Raw genomic sequence first — 13,167 nt, 5'->3', positions numbered from 1 at the left:
TTAATGTGGATAAATGTAAAGTAATGCACACTGGAAAAAATAACCCCAACGATACGTACAATATGATGGGGGCTAATTTAGCTACAACTAATCAGGAGAAAGATCTTGGAGTCATCATGGGTAGTTCTCTGAAGACGTCCACGCAGTGTGCAGCGGCAGTCAAAAAAGCAAATGGGATGTTAGGAATCATTAAAAAAGGGATAGAGAATAAGACGGAGAATATCTTATTGCCCTTATATAAATCCATGGTATGCCCACATCTTGAATACTGCATACAGATGTGGTCCCCTCATCTCAAAAAAGATATACTGGCATTAGAAAAGGTTCAGAAAAGGGTAACTAAAATGATTAGGGGTTTGGAATGGGTCCCATATGAGGAGAGATTAGAGGCTAGGACTTTTCAGCTTGGAAAAGAGGAGTCTAAGGGGGGATATGATTGAGGTCTATAAAATCATGAGTGGTGTGGAGAAAGTGAAGAAGGAAATGTTATTTACTTGTTCTCATAATATAAGAATTAGGGGCCACAAAATGAAATTAATGGGTAGCAGGTTTAAAACAAATAAAAGGAAGTTCTTCTTCACTCCGCGCACAGTCAACCTGTGGAACTCCTTGCCTGAGGAGGTTGTGAAGGCTAGGAGTATAACAGGGTTTAAAAGAGAACTGGATAAATTCATGGAGGTTAAGTCCATTTATGGCTATTAGCCAGGATGGGTAAGGAATGGTGTCCCTAGCCTCTGTTTGTCAGAGGGTGGAGATGGATGGCAGGAGAGAGATCACTTGATCATTACCTGTTAGCTTCACTCCCTCTAGGGCACCTGACATTGGCCACTGTCGGTAGACAGGATACTGGGCTGGATGGACCTTTGGTCTGACCCAGTATGGTCGTTCTTATGTATCTGAAATTCATATGAACCCCAGACCCTTCTTGATGCTGGCATATTCTGAGGTCTGATCTGCAGCTCTCTCTCCTATTGTGCCAAAAGACAAATCAGCCTGTTTGTGCAATCTGAGCTAATTGTGGAGAGAAGCAGAGGCAGTGTGGTTTTTTTATAGGGGTAGAAGATTTTCACAGGAGCGACCTTAAAGGAAAAACAAACACACACACCAATTAAAAGAATGTAGAATAAGAAAATGGGTAAGAAAAATGAAAACAGGCCCTAGATTTCTAGGGTTGTTGGTGGCTGCATGGTCCCTGTTGAGAGGCTAGTCAAAGTGCTTGGCAGTGTGAGGTAGTGAACACCCTGCGGATTGTACTTTGAATCTCAAGGCCTCTATTGGCACCTGCTATTGTACACACTGAAAGCACCTGCCCGGGGCTAGCCAGTGCTGGGCCGAGTGGTTAGCTGTAGTGTACACTTGGGGCATGGCTGGTGTTTGTAGAGTGTTCAGTGAACTTCAGAATGTTTCTTTCTTCTCTTCAAGGCAAAATCCAAGAGATATTCATACTCTGGCCCAGCTCATCTCCGCATACTCCCTCGTAGACCCCGAGAAGGCGAAGGTGTATCCTTTGTGGTGGTGACTGGGCTTGCGGTGGGAAAGGGGTTTTGCTGTCCCTTCGGTTCCCAGAATGTTTTCCTAATGATGTCATGAATGTTTGGAATTTTTGAGCTGCTTCAGGACCCTTCCAACAGGGACATCAGAGAACCTCTGACCCTGGGGAGGAGCGGGAAGGTCATAGTGCAACTCCACATTAAGGGTGGGCTTTTCAAAGGCACCTAAGTGAGTTGAGTGCCTAGCTGCTATTTACTTCTGGTAGGATTTGGGTTCCCTTAGGGCTTTTGAATCGCCCCATGGCCCCCCAAAAGCAATGAGAACTTCAGTCAGTTAACGATGAGCGAACATATCAGTATGATCCAACTTTTTGCTGTGGCGTTTTTGTCCTATAGTGGTAACATGTTGTACTTTCCCACCGAATCGTTTGGTGTAACTCTTATTATAATAACCAATTCTTACCGCACCCCCCATCAGCAGCTTTCAAAGCATGTTACAAAGGACCTCAGGGTCATCACTCCCATTGTACAGATGGGGACACAGGTACCTAGAAGGGAAGTGACTTGTCCAAGGTCACCCAGCAGGCCAGTGGCAAAGCCAGGAACAAAACCCAGGTCTCCTGGGTCTCTGACTGTTGCCCTCTCCACTAATTCACTCTGTGTCTATGGATTGGAGTTGCTGGTTAATCCCCCTGGGACAGAGATGGGGTTTGAGTTGCTGCTGGTGCCTCCCTCCTGGCTCTCTTTGCTGAATGCATTCCTGTTTCCATTCCTGAGCTCCGCCCCTCGACAGCCTTAGCAAACACTTGCCCTCGTCGGACACGATGTCTTTGAAAGTAGACGTGGATGTGCTTGAAAATTCCCCCGGGGCTACGTACGTTCGGAAGAAAGGCGGAAAGCTCACGGGAGAGAACCAGCAGAAAGAACAAGGGTAAAAAGCATCTCTCGCTCGTCATTCTCTTCTGTGGGCTTGGGGTTAGAAAGCACCTGCTGTGTGGATCACCTCAGAGCCACAGGCCTGTTTCTGCAGCCACCCTGCAAATGGTCTGACTAGTCGAAAAGCAGGCTGTCCCTTAGAGTGTCTGTAGGTAACTCCGGGAGGTCCAGAGAGGGACAGCAGTCGTCCCGATCAGCGATGCAAGGACGTGTCCCTCTGAGCGATGCAGAGGTGGGCAGCAAGGTCCTTGTGAAGCCAGAGCTGTGCACACCACTAGAGTGAGGCCAAGCATGGTCTGGGGAACATCCCCTCACACAGGGGTTCTTGTGCATTAGCTTGTGGTGCGTTTGCTGGAGGGCTGCAGAATGAAACATTGAGCCGGGGAAATGAGGGTATTCTGGGAGCAGGAGTCAGGGACTCTTACAGACTGATCTGTGGGGGAAGTAACTGGAGATCCACTGCCCCAGGGGATTAGAACTGTTTCTCTGAGACTGGTGTCCTTTCCTCCTTGCCCCCTCACTTCTTTGAAAAAAGACAGTCTTCTTTTCCCTTCCCTGGCTCCATGCTTGTTGGTGCGTTCCAGGGAAGCCACGGCAGCACTATGATCTTGTTTCTTCTCCTCGCCCTTTTAGGCAAGGGGATGTAAAGAAAAAGAAGAGGAAAAAGAAGGGTGAGTTGTGTGTGTTTGCAATATGCCTTTGCTGTCCTGTTAGCCATCAGTTTGGAGCCTCGACCACACCGTATCATCTGTGCATTACCCCTGTCCCTGGTAATGTTCTTTAAACTCCTGTCCAGAAAAGCAGAAGATTGTGAAAATCCCAGGCTGTTCTTTGAGGGTGGGGGGAACGCCTACAGGAGTTAGGTGCCCAAGTCCCATAGACGCCGAGTGCCTCATTTCCTTGGCAGGGGTGGGGAGGGTTTGGAAATCCCATATATAGAGTTTTAAACCATCTCTTTTAAAGAATAACAGCATGGCTGCTACATGCCCTCCCTCACACCAGGTCACTGTGCTTCCTGTGTGTTACCTGCCTAGTCCTGTGTCTTCAATCTCTTCGCTCCTCAGCTGCTGGGTTCAACATAAAATGTGAAGTGGCCAGGCCTGAGCACCCCTCTATTCCTATTGGCTTCAGTGGGAGTTGAAGGCAGTTTGCATCATACAGGGTTGGGTCCTAAACAAACCATAACCCCTCTGATTTCCATGCCTTTGATTCCTGAGAGTATTTCCCACATCCCTTTTAGAGGGGAAAGCAGCCTGTCAGACTTAGCAGGCGCAGCTGTACCAGCAAGAGGAGCTTCATTTGACCCTGCACACCTTGCGGGCTTAAGCTTTGTAGAGTCACAGATTCTAAGGCCAGAAGGGACTAGCCTGACCCCCTGTATAACACAGGCCAGAGAACTGCCCTGGAATAATTCCCTGAGCAGTTCTTTTAGGACAACATCCCAGATGGAAGGAAGATAGAAGAATTACTCAAGCTTCATATCGATGTGTGTGGGGTTTTCTTCACCATGTCACGTGATCTCCATGTTTTTCTTCTGACTGCTGTGCAGGAAAACTGCCCAAGAACTATGATCCCAAGGTGACCCCAGACCCTGAGCGGTGGCTGCCGATGCGAGAGCGCTCCTATTATCGCGGAAGGAAGAAGGGCAAAAAGAAGGATCAGATTGGAAAGGGAACCCAGGGAGCAACGACAGCTGGCACATCTGAGTTGTGAGTAGGGGTTGCACAGAAGAGTGCTTTGTAATTACACAGTGCCCCAAGTAGCAAACACTCCTTTACTGCTTCACAAACATGGCCCCCAGATCCCACCGAGGCCAGTGAGGCTTATCCTCTGCTTCTGCCAATGCACTGAGCCTGATTTGTTTGCTCTGTAGATTGCTAACTCCCCAGAGCTGGGACTATATCTGTAGCTGTCTTAAACTGAGCATGTCATCCGTGTGTGGCATGAGTCTGGCGTGTGCCTGGCATATGGGGCTGGACCATAATGTACAGAGTATATGCTGACAGAGCTTCATCGGTCATTAAAAATAGTAGTTCTTCAACAGCTTAGGGGTGAATTAGGCAGCACTTCAGGACAGGAAATGAAACATCCTTATCCAATTGCAAGTGTGGGAAAACGTAGGTAGAAAGAATTACATAAGAATATTAGAACGGCCATACTGGGTCATCCAGCCCAGCATCCTGTCTTCTGACAGTGGCCAATGCCAGGTGCCACAGAGGGAATGAAGAGAACAGCTAATCATCAAGTGATCCATCCCCTGTTGCCCATTCCCAGCTTCTGGCAAACACAGGCTAGGGACACCATCCCTGCCCACCCCGAATAATAACCATTGATGGACCTATCCTCCATGAACTTACCTAGTTCTTTTTTGAACCCTGCCTTGGACTTAGCTTAATGGTAGAGCTGCTTCAACTTTTCCAGTAGCCTTTCCTTTGTGGTGCCCCTGGAGTGGAATGAATTCTGTCTCTCTCATCACACTTGTGTGTGTATAATATGAGCCTAGTGTTAAATGGGCAATTCATGGCTAAATCACTTCTTAGTGCAGCTGATTACTTTAGAAAGGATTGAAACTATTAAGCTACTAATAGCGGTAGAAGCAAATGGGAGTTGTAGTTCCTCTTAGCCCGAATGGGACCTGGAGTCACTTGTGAAAAAGGTGGCCATGGCTCTGATTGCAGACTTGTGAGTTGGGACTCACTGCTAAGTGCAGCAGTTACGCAGCTGTCGCCACCTGCAAATCACAGGCTCAGAATCTGTCGACAGGGCGGCGGCTTTAGCAGAATGCAATGGTTATGTTTTTGTTGTTGTGATCTACATCAGTTCTTACTGTTAAACATTTTGAAATGTATCAGTTTTAATTTTCTAAGTGTGATCTGAAGGGTTTCACCTTTTTAAATTTTTTTTTTCTATTTGAATGTTCACAGTCGCAGAAAATTAAGGTGGGGGGTGTCAGACAATAACTTTGTAGTGACCCCCGATTCCGGCAGGGACAAGATGCGAGGAAGGCTGAGTTCCTAGCAGGGCAGAGCAGAGACTGAGAGCAGAATTCCTGGCAGAGCAGAGCAGAGATTGGCCAAGACTGAGAGCAGGAGGATGAGCTGGTGGCCGTGGGGCAGGCCACCTCGCTGTGTCCAGCCCCAGGCAGTGCAGGGAACCTCCTGCAGCCCCACTGTTCATAGATTCATAGAATAGATTAATAGAATATCAGAGTTGGAAGGGACCTCAGGAGGTCATCTAGTCCAACCCCCTGCTCAAAGCAGGACCAATCCCCAATTTTGCCCAGAACCCTAAATGGCCCCCTCAAGGATTGACCTCACAACCCAGGGTTTAGCAGGCCAATGCTCAAACTACTGAGCTATCCCTCCCCACACTGTTATAGCCCTGCTCACTCACTCACTGTCCAGGAGTGTGGGAGCCATCCCTAGGCAAGAGCCATTCAGCAGCAGGGTGGCCTCCCTCCCGGCTGGGGGCTTGTCAGTGTCCTTGCAGACCTGGCTGGGTGGTGTTGCTTTGCCCCACCAGAACCCAGCCTTCCCTGCACCTGGGGCCTGCGGGGATGGAATACCCAACAGTATTTATCATCTGGTTGATGCTCCAGAGGAGAGATATGTTGGGGTTTTCAAAAGTGCCTAATGGAGGTGAATGCCCCTTGACTTTCACCTGATTCCCTTGCACCCTTTCACGACCCTAGCCCAGACAGAACGAGGGACCTGGTGCTTTGTCGTTAGTGAACAAACAGGTGATTTATGCTACCTGAGGTTTGGGTGAAAAGGTTCCTTCAGCCCAGAATTTGTCTGTGCAAGCTTGTGCCATTCTTCTGACATAAAATGTTCTGATTTGGAACCAAAGCGTGTGCTGGTTGCGGTTTTTGTGAGCTAGAGCTAGGAGGCAAATCACACTTCCTAAAACTTTCTTGGCTCCTGTCTTCTTCCCTTCCCACTTTTCAGGTGTACCATGTTACATTCATGATGAATTAGAAAGGAGACTGTGTTCTGTTTAGTTTTACGATAAGTGAGCTCAGCTCCTACAGACCCTTCAGAGCTCCTAAGCATGAATTCTGGGCTAAAGTGAGGTTCTGTTTGCATTGAACTCAGTAAGAATTGTGCACTGGATAGGAGCTCATTGCTGCCACTTGCAGGGTCAGGCGGGGAGGAGCTGAGTTGTGGCAGGGGGAGCCCTGGTGCAAACAAACCTCCCCGTAACAGTGCAGGCAAGAGAAGAGCAGGAGCCTGGCTTCTGTCGGGTTTGCTTGTCTGCATTCCCTGAGCGTGAGCTTTCTACTTTGTGTCTGAATAATTTAACCATAACCTAGACAGTGTGGTCACTTCAGTTCTTCTTAGAGTGCTTGCTCATATCAATTCCAGTTGATGTGTGTGCACGCACCGCGTGCATGGCTCTCGGAAACTTTTCCCTAGCAGCTACCTGTCGGGCCGGCTGTGGAGCCCCCTGGGGTGGCGCCGGTATGGAGCTCTATATACGACCCTGCCTGCCCATCCCCCCTGCAGTTCCTTCTTACCGCCAGTGACAGTTGTTGGAACAGTGGTCTCTTGCTTGCAAGTGTCCCACTAATCCCTAGCTCTTCTGCTAATCTCTGTATATAGTTACCCATTGTTAGTTAATAGTTCTTAGTTAGTTGTTAATTGTAGTCTCACTGCTTAGCAGTTGAGGGGTCTCCCCCTCCAACTCGTACCCCACAGGACCTCAGGGCATGCCATCTTAAGGTTTCAAACCCTGTAGTTCCTGTGCTAAACCTATGCCCACGAGTGACCCCCATGACTACTGCCTCTGGTGTCTGGGAGAAGGCCATCAGTCAGACAAGTGCAAGATCTGCAAGGCTTTCAAGCCTTGCACCGGGAAAGAGAGGGACATTCGCCTAAAACAACTTCTGATGGAGTCAGCCCTCTGTCCGCAGCAGGACCCGGCCCCGAGCGCCTCGGTGCGGAGCGATCCTCCTGCGGTGCCTTCTGCAGTGCCGTGGAAGGACTCTGCATGCCAGCCCGGGAGCTGCCAGTCCCCCAGGCCCCAGAAGCGCTCTCCCCGGCACTGTTCTCCTTCACCGGATGCTCGTAAGAAACAGGCCAAGGGGAAGTCCCCCCAGCAGCTTGCTATGGCTACTGCACCCCCGGAAGGGGACTGTGAAGGGGACGGTCCTATGACTGACAGACCCTTGGGCTGCACACAATCCTCGCGGGCCCCTGTCTCCCCAGGAAGCCCTGCTCTCCTGGACTCACCGCGGCTGCATGTGGGGGAAGTTGTGTTGCCTTCCACCCTAGACTCCTTCGAAGCTGCTAGGGGGCTCATTGAGATGACGGCATCTAAGTCTCCCACTGTGAGGGATAAGCCTCCACTCCCTCGAGGTACGGCACCATCTAGAGGCAAGCCTGTCATGTTTGGCCAGTCTGCCCCTGACCTGGATCTCTGCACCGCTCCAAATCCCGGCGCTGCTCTGAGTCCCAGCACTGGTCTGGCAGCCGTGACCCTTGGAGCCGCTCTCACTCAAGGTGGTCATTGGCGGACAAGTCGTGGTCCCACTCGAGGTCCAGGTCCCATTCTGTGACCTCGTGGCACCGTTCTGAGTGCTGGCCTCAGCCTGCACGCTGTTCACCTTCCAGGTGTTGCTCAATGGACAGCACCACTCCCTGCTCGCGGCACTGCTCCACGCTGCGGCATCTCTCCCCGCTTCGTCACTATCCTCGATCGTGGCACCGCTCCCTGCCTCGACGCGGCTCTGTGTCGCAGCACAGCTTTACTTCATACCACCGCTCCACGCCCCGGCACCGCTCCTCACAGCGGTACTGCTCTGCACCATGGCACCGATTGACATCAAGGCCCCACTACACTTCATGGCATGCATCCCACCTGTCGGAGGAGGATGTTTCTTCGGTGCTATCTTGCACCATTCCCCCTTGGCCATCCCACTGAAGGTCACCCTTCCTCCGCTCAGGCGGGGCATCAGAGGTGCCCAGGTCGGGGCCGGGGAGCCTAAGGCAGGACGCTTCAGCGCCCCAGTGGCAGCCTCAGTGGCAGTTTTGGACCGCTTGGGCATGCCATTAGGCCCAGGGTGCCCCTCCTGATATCCCACCGCCTCCCCATTCGGGATCTCGCCTCCCAGAGGCAACCCTCAGCCGCCTACGCCTGGACCCTCCACAAAACCCACACCAAGCTCCACGTTCACCCATTGCAGCTACGCCTGGTGCTCGTGAGGATCCGGTCCCTAAGGACCAAGAGGCCACCACGGAACTGATCCTACTGGTGGCTTCCTCCTCATCGTCCCCTGATGAGGTGGTGGCAGGCACCTCAATGTCTGGGCCGCCACCCAGGGATTACAGGGCCCTGCAGGAACTCCTCCGATGAGTAGCCCTGAATATGAACCTCCAGGTGGAGGAAGTGGTCAAACAGGAGCACCCTATGGTGGACATCCTGGCACCAGAGGGCCCTCTAGGGTGGCCTTACCCATTATAAAAACTATTCAATCCAATGCCAAACCCATTTGGCAAACGCCTGCCTCCGTTCCCCCTGTGGCCAATGGGGCTGAACGTAAATACTTTGTTCCCACTAAGGGATATGAGTGTCTCTTCACCCACCCTCCCCCATGCTCTCTCATGGTGGAGGCGGTGAATGAAAAAGAGAGACAAGGTCAGCAGGCCCCCGCACCCAAATCAAGGGAGGCTAAACGGCTTGATCTGTTTGGAAGGAAAATTTATTCCACAGGGGGTCTCTCTCTCAGGATCACAAATCAACTCGTGGTCCTGAGTAGATACAACTATAACTCATGGTCCTCAATCTTAAAGTTTAAAGAGCACCTTCCCTCTGAATTGAGAGTGGAGTTGGGGGTCATCACCGAGGAGAGTAAAGCTGTTGCCCGGACTTCCCTCCAAGGCTCCTTTGATGCCTCGGACTCTGGCGTCTGGGGTTCCGATGAGGCGCAGTGCCTGGCTCCAGTCCTCTGGCCTTCCCCCGGAGGTCCAGCAGACCATACAGGACCTTCCCTTTGATGGCCAGGGCCTATTTGCTGAGCAAACAAATTCCAGATTGCGTTGCCCAAAGGACTCCTGGAACACAATAAAGTCCCTCAGCATGCACACTCTGGTGACCCAAAGGAAGCCCTTTAAATTGCAGACCATCCAGCAGTGGTCTTTTCCCCCTAGGCCCAGACAGGACTTCTCTCATAGGAGAAGTAGATACAATCGACGCAAGCTATCGCTTCGTCCTCCTGGGCAGGGCCGGGGCAATCCAAACCCCCTTTGGGCCCTAAGCGCCCCTTTTAAAGGTGCAAACAAGGATGGATTACCAGTCCACAACCCCTCCTTTCCTGAACCGTCCTATCCTGCTTTTACCGTGCATGGTCCCTTATTACGTTGGACCGACAGGTGCTCCACACGGTAGAGGCGGGATATTCTATCCAATTCCGTTCCTCCCCACCCTCCCATCCCCCTTGCCTGTCCCTCTTCAGGGACCCGTCCCATGAGCAGCTTCTCGTCCAGGAGGTCCAGGCTCTCCTTGCTCTAGGAGTGGTGGAGAAGGTCCCTCGGGAGCTTAAAGGCAAGGGTTTCTTCTCCTGATATTTCCTCAATCCCCAAAGCGAAGCGGGGCCTCAGGCCCATTCTGGACCTGTGGGAGCTCAACAAGTTCATAGTCAGCTTGAAGTTCCTATGCACAATCATTCCTTCCCTAGACCTGGGAGACTGGTACGCCACCCTCTATATGAGGGACGCTTATTTCCACATATCCATCACACCGGCTCACAGATGGTTCGTAGTGAACAAGGTGCATTACCAGTTCATGGCCTTCCCATTTGAGCTTTGCACAGTGCCTCACGTCTTCACCAAGTGCATAGCAGTTGTAGCAGCTTTGCTCCGCCGCCACCATGTGCATATCTACCCTTACCTGGACACTGGCTCCTCTGGGGCTGCTCCCGCCAGCAGGTGGAATCGCAGGTGCAGATAGTCAGGGACACGTTCAAACATTTAGGTATCATTCTCAGCGTCAACAAATCAGTGCTCACTCCAACTCAGAGGATAGAATTCATCGGGGCCGTTCTGGATGTGTCTCAAGCGAGAGCATTCCTGCCAGAGACTCATCACCTGTTCCTCTCGCAGATAATCGACAACCTTTGCAACTTCCCTACCACCACGGCGAGGCAGTGTCTCCGGCTGTTAGGCCATATGGCATCCTGCACTTATGTGGTTCAACACGCCAGGTTACGACTCAGACCCTTGTAAACGTGGCTCACCTCTGTGTACCGCGCAGGCCGCGACAGTCCTGACATGGTGCTGACCATCCCTCAGCACACCCTCGATTCCCTCCGGTGGTGGCTGAATCCCTGCTTGGTAGTCGCCGGGGTTCCTTTTCACCCACCCCAACCCACCTTGACTTTAGTCACAAATGCGTCCGTGTTGGGCTGGGGAGCACATCTGGGAAGCCTGACAGCTCAGGGCTTATGGCAAGTAGAGGAACTGGCTCTACACATCAACATCAAAGAACTCAGGGTGATCCGTCTCGCCTGCCAAGCTTTTCTGACTGACTTGCAGGTCCACTGCATAGCGGTACTGACGGACAACACCACGGCCATGTTCTATATAAACAGGTTCAGTCACTGATATGGCTACCTCTCACTCCCGACCTCATTACACAGGACCACGGTTGCCTCCTTCACCCAGACCTTCAGTCTCTCCATCCAGCTTTCTTTCCCAAGGTGGTGTCCCATTTCCATATCAGCCAGGACATTTTCCTGCCAGTCTTCTATCCAAAACCTCACAACAGCCCTTAAGAGCAACAGCTACACTCGCTGGATGTTAGGAGGGTGCTCCCATTCTATATCGATCTCACAAAGCCGTTCCAAAAGACAACCCAGTTGTTTGTTATTATAGCAGAGTGGATGAAGGGTTTGCTAGTCTCTTCCCAGCGGATCTCTTCCTGGATCACAGCTTGTATCCGCACTTGTTATGACTTGGCAAAGATTCCATCACTGCTCAGTCCACAAGGGCGCAGGCCTTGTAGACGGCCTTTCTAGCCCAAGTACCTCTCCAGAAAATGTGCAGGGCTGGGATGTAGTCTTCAGTGCTTACTTTCATGCACTATGCCATCGTCCACCGATCTAGGGATGATGCGGCCTTCGACAGAGCAGTACTTTGGTCGGCAATACCTTGACTCCGACCCCACCTCCTAGGTAAGGGTTGGGAGTCACCTAACTGGAATTAATATGAGCAAGCACTCGAAGAAGAAAAAACAGTTACTCATCTTTGTAACTGTTGTTCTTTGAGATGTGTTCATAGAATCATAGAATATCAGGGTTGGAAGGGACCTCAGGAGGTCATCTAGTCCAACCCCCTGCTCAAAAGCAGGACCCATCCCCAATTAAATCATCCCAGCCAGGGCTTTGTTGTTTGTGTTGCTCATATCTATTCCATTCCCCCTCACCTTCCCCTCTGTCAGAGTAGCTGGCAAGAAGGAACTGAAGCAGGGGTTGGGCCGGCAGGGTCGTATATAGAGCTCCATGCCGGCGCCACTCCAGGGGGCTCCACAGCCGGCCCGACAGGTAGCTGCTAGGGAAAAGTTTCTGACAGCTGTGCACGCGCTGTGCGCACACACCTAACTGGGGTAGATATGAGCAACACATTTCGAAGAACAACAGTTACAAAAAGGGTAAGATAACCATTTTTTGTTGGGCTGTAATTCCACAGCTTTAAAGGCAAGTCCCATGGCATAAGGCCAATTGCTTGTTTATCTGTTTTGGAGCCTAAATCAGTTTCCCTTTGATTTCTGTTTTGGGAAGGAAAGGGAAAATGTTCCTCTAAGTCCCCTGGCTCTGGGAGGCGCTCCTAACCCGGCGGTGTTCCCTGTCTCCCTGCAGGGATGCCAGTAAGACAGCAAGCAGCCCGCCTACCTCCCCACGGCCTGGCAGTACCACAGCCACGTCTTCCGCAGCCACGAGTAACATGATACCCCCTCGGCACCAGAAACCTGCTGGCGCTGCAGCAACCAAGAAGAAGCAGCAGCAGAAGAAGAAGAAAGGAGGCAAGGGAGGCTGGTAACGAGAGCAGCTGCTGAGCTGGCTGTGTGAGGGCCTGGAGCTCTCTGCTGTAAAGTGCTGAGAACAGAATAAAGGTCAGAGTAAGAAGCAGCACAAAGTCACGGCTTCCTTCACTCTGTCTTGAAAAGGTTCCTCCTGGGCTTCGTTTCCTCTGCAGTGGGAAGGGAAGGGAAGTTTTTCCTCCTCCCATTCCCGCTCCCTTTCCTAACCCGCTGCCCGATGTTTCCCTCCATTGTTTTGATTTTTTTTGGGGTGGAGGGGGGAAGAATCATGGTTCATTTGCTTACCGAGTCAGACCATTGTCCCTCCCTGGTGTGCCCGTGGCCCCCTGCAGCATTACACAAACACAAGGTATTTCCCCAGTCCTGCTTACAGCAGAGAATCAGCTGGAGTGATGAGTCTTGACAAACATGCCACATTACTGGCCTCCCCACGGGCCTTTGCTGTCTCTCTGGGCTGCCTAGCAAAGGCCCTCACCTAGGTGACAGGAGGGCAGACATTGGACACAGAGCCTGTGGGGTGCTGTCTGGAGGTGGCTGTGCATCTCAGAAGGGACAGTTCACTATCACTTCATTTTGTGGCTTGAACTCTGGAGAGCCACATTCTTAAATGTGTCAATTAAGAACAATCTGAGGTTGCATGGAGCTTCCCAGGGCAAGGTACAGGCGACCTGTGACACCTTGGCACTGTCTGGAGGCTTTGATTTCG

At 51.5% G+C, this 13,167-nt stretch overlaps 1 protein-coding gene across 1 annotated transcript in view; it reads left to right on the top strand.

Moving 5' to 3' along the window:
- SRP72 (signal recognition particle 72) overlaps positions 1-12,556 on the top strand; it is a 45,218-nt gene extending 32,662 nt beyond the window's left edge. The window contains exons 15-19 of the mRNA XM_084627000.1: positions 1,423-1,500; positions 2,284-2,421; positions 3,060-3,097; positions 3,976-4,135; positions 12,280-12,556. Of these exons, the coding sequence (XP_084483126.1) occupies positions 1,423-1,500; positions 2,284-2,421; positions 3,060-3,097; positions 3,976-4,135; positions 12,280-12,460 (595 nt within the window). The 3' untranslated portion in view covers positions 12,461-12,556. The remainder of the gene's footprint in view (positions 1-1,422; positions 1,501-2,283; positions 2,422-3,059; positions 3,098-3,975; positions 4,136-12,279) is intronic.
- Positions 12,557-13,167: the final 611 nt, after the last annotated feature.

The sequence above is a fragment of the Lepidochelys olivacea genome (assembly GCF_965140295.1).
Source record: "Lepidochelys olivacea isolate rLepOli2 genome assembly, chromosome: 4".
Lineage (NCBI taxonomy): Eukaryota > Metazoa > Chordata > Testudines > Cheloniidae > Lepidochelys > Lepidochelys olivacea.
The sequence above is the reverse complement of the archived record's forward strand: the minus strand, read 5'-3'. Positions and strand labels throughout refer to the sequence as shown.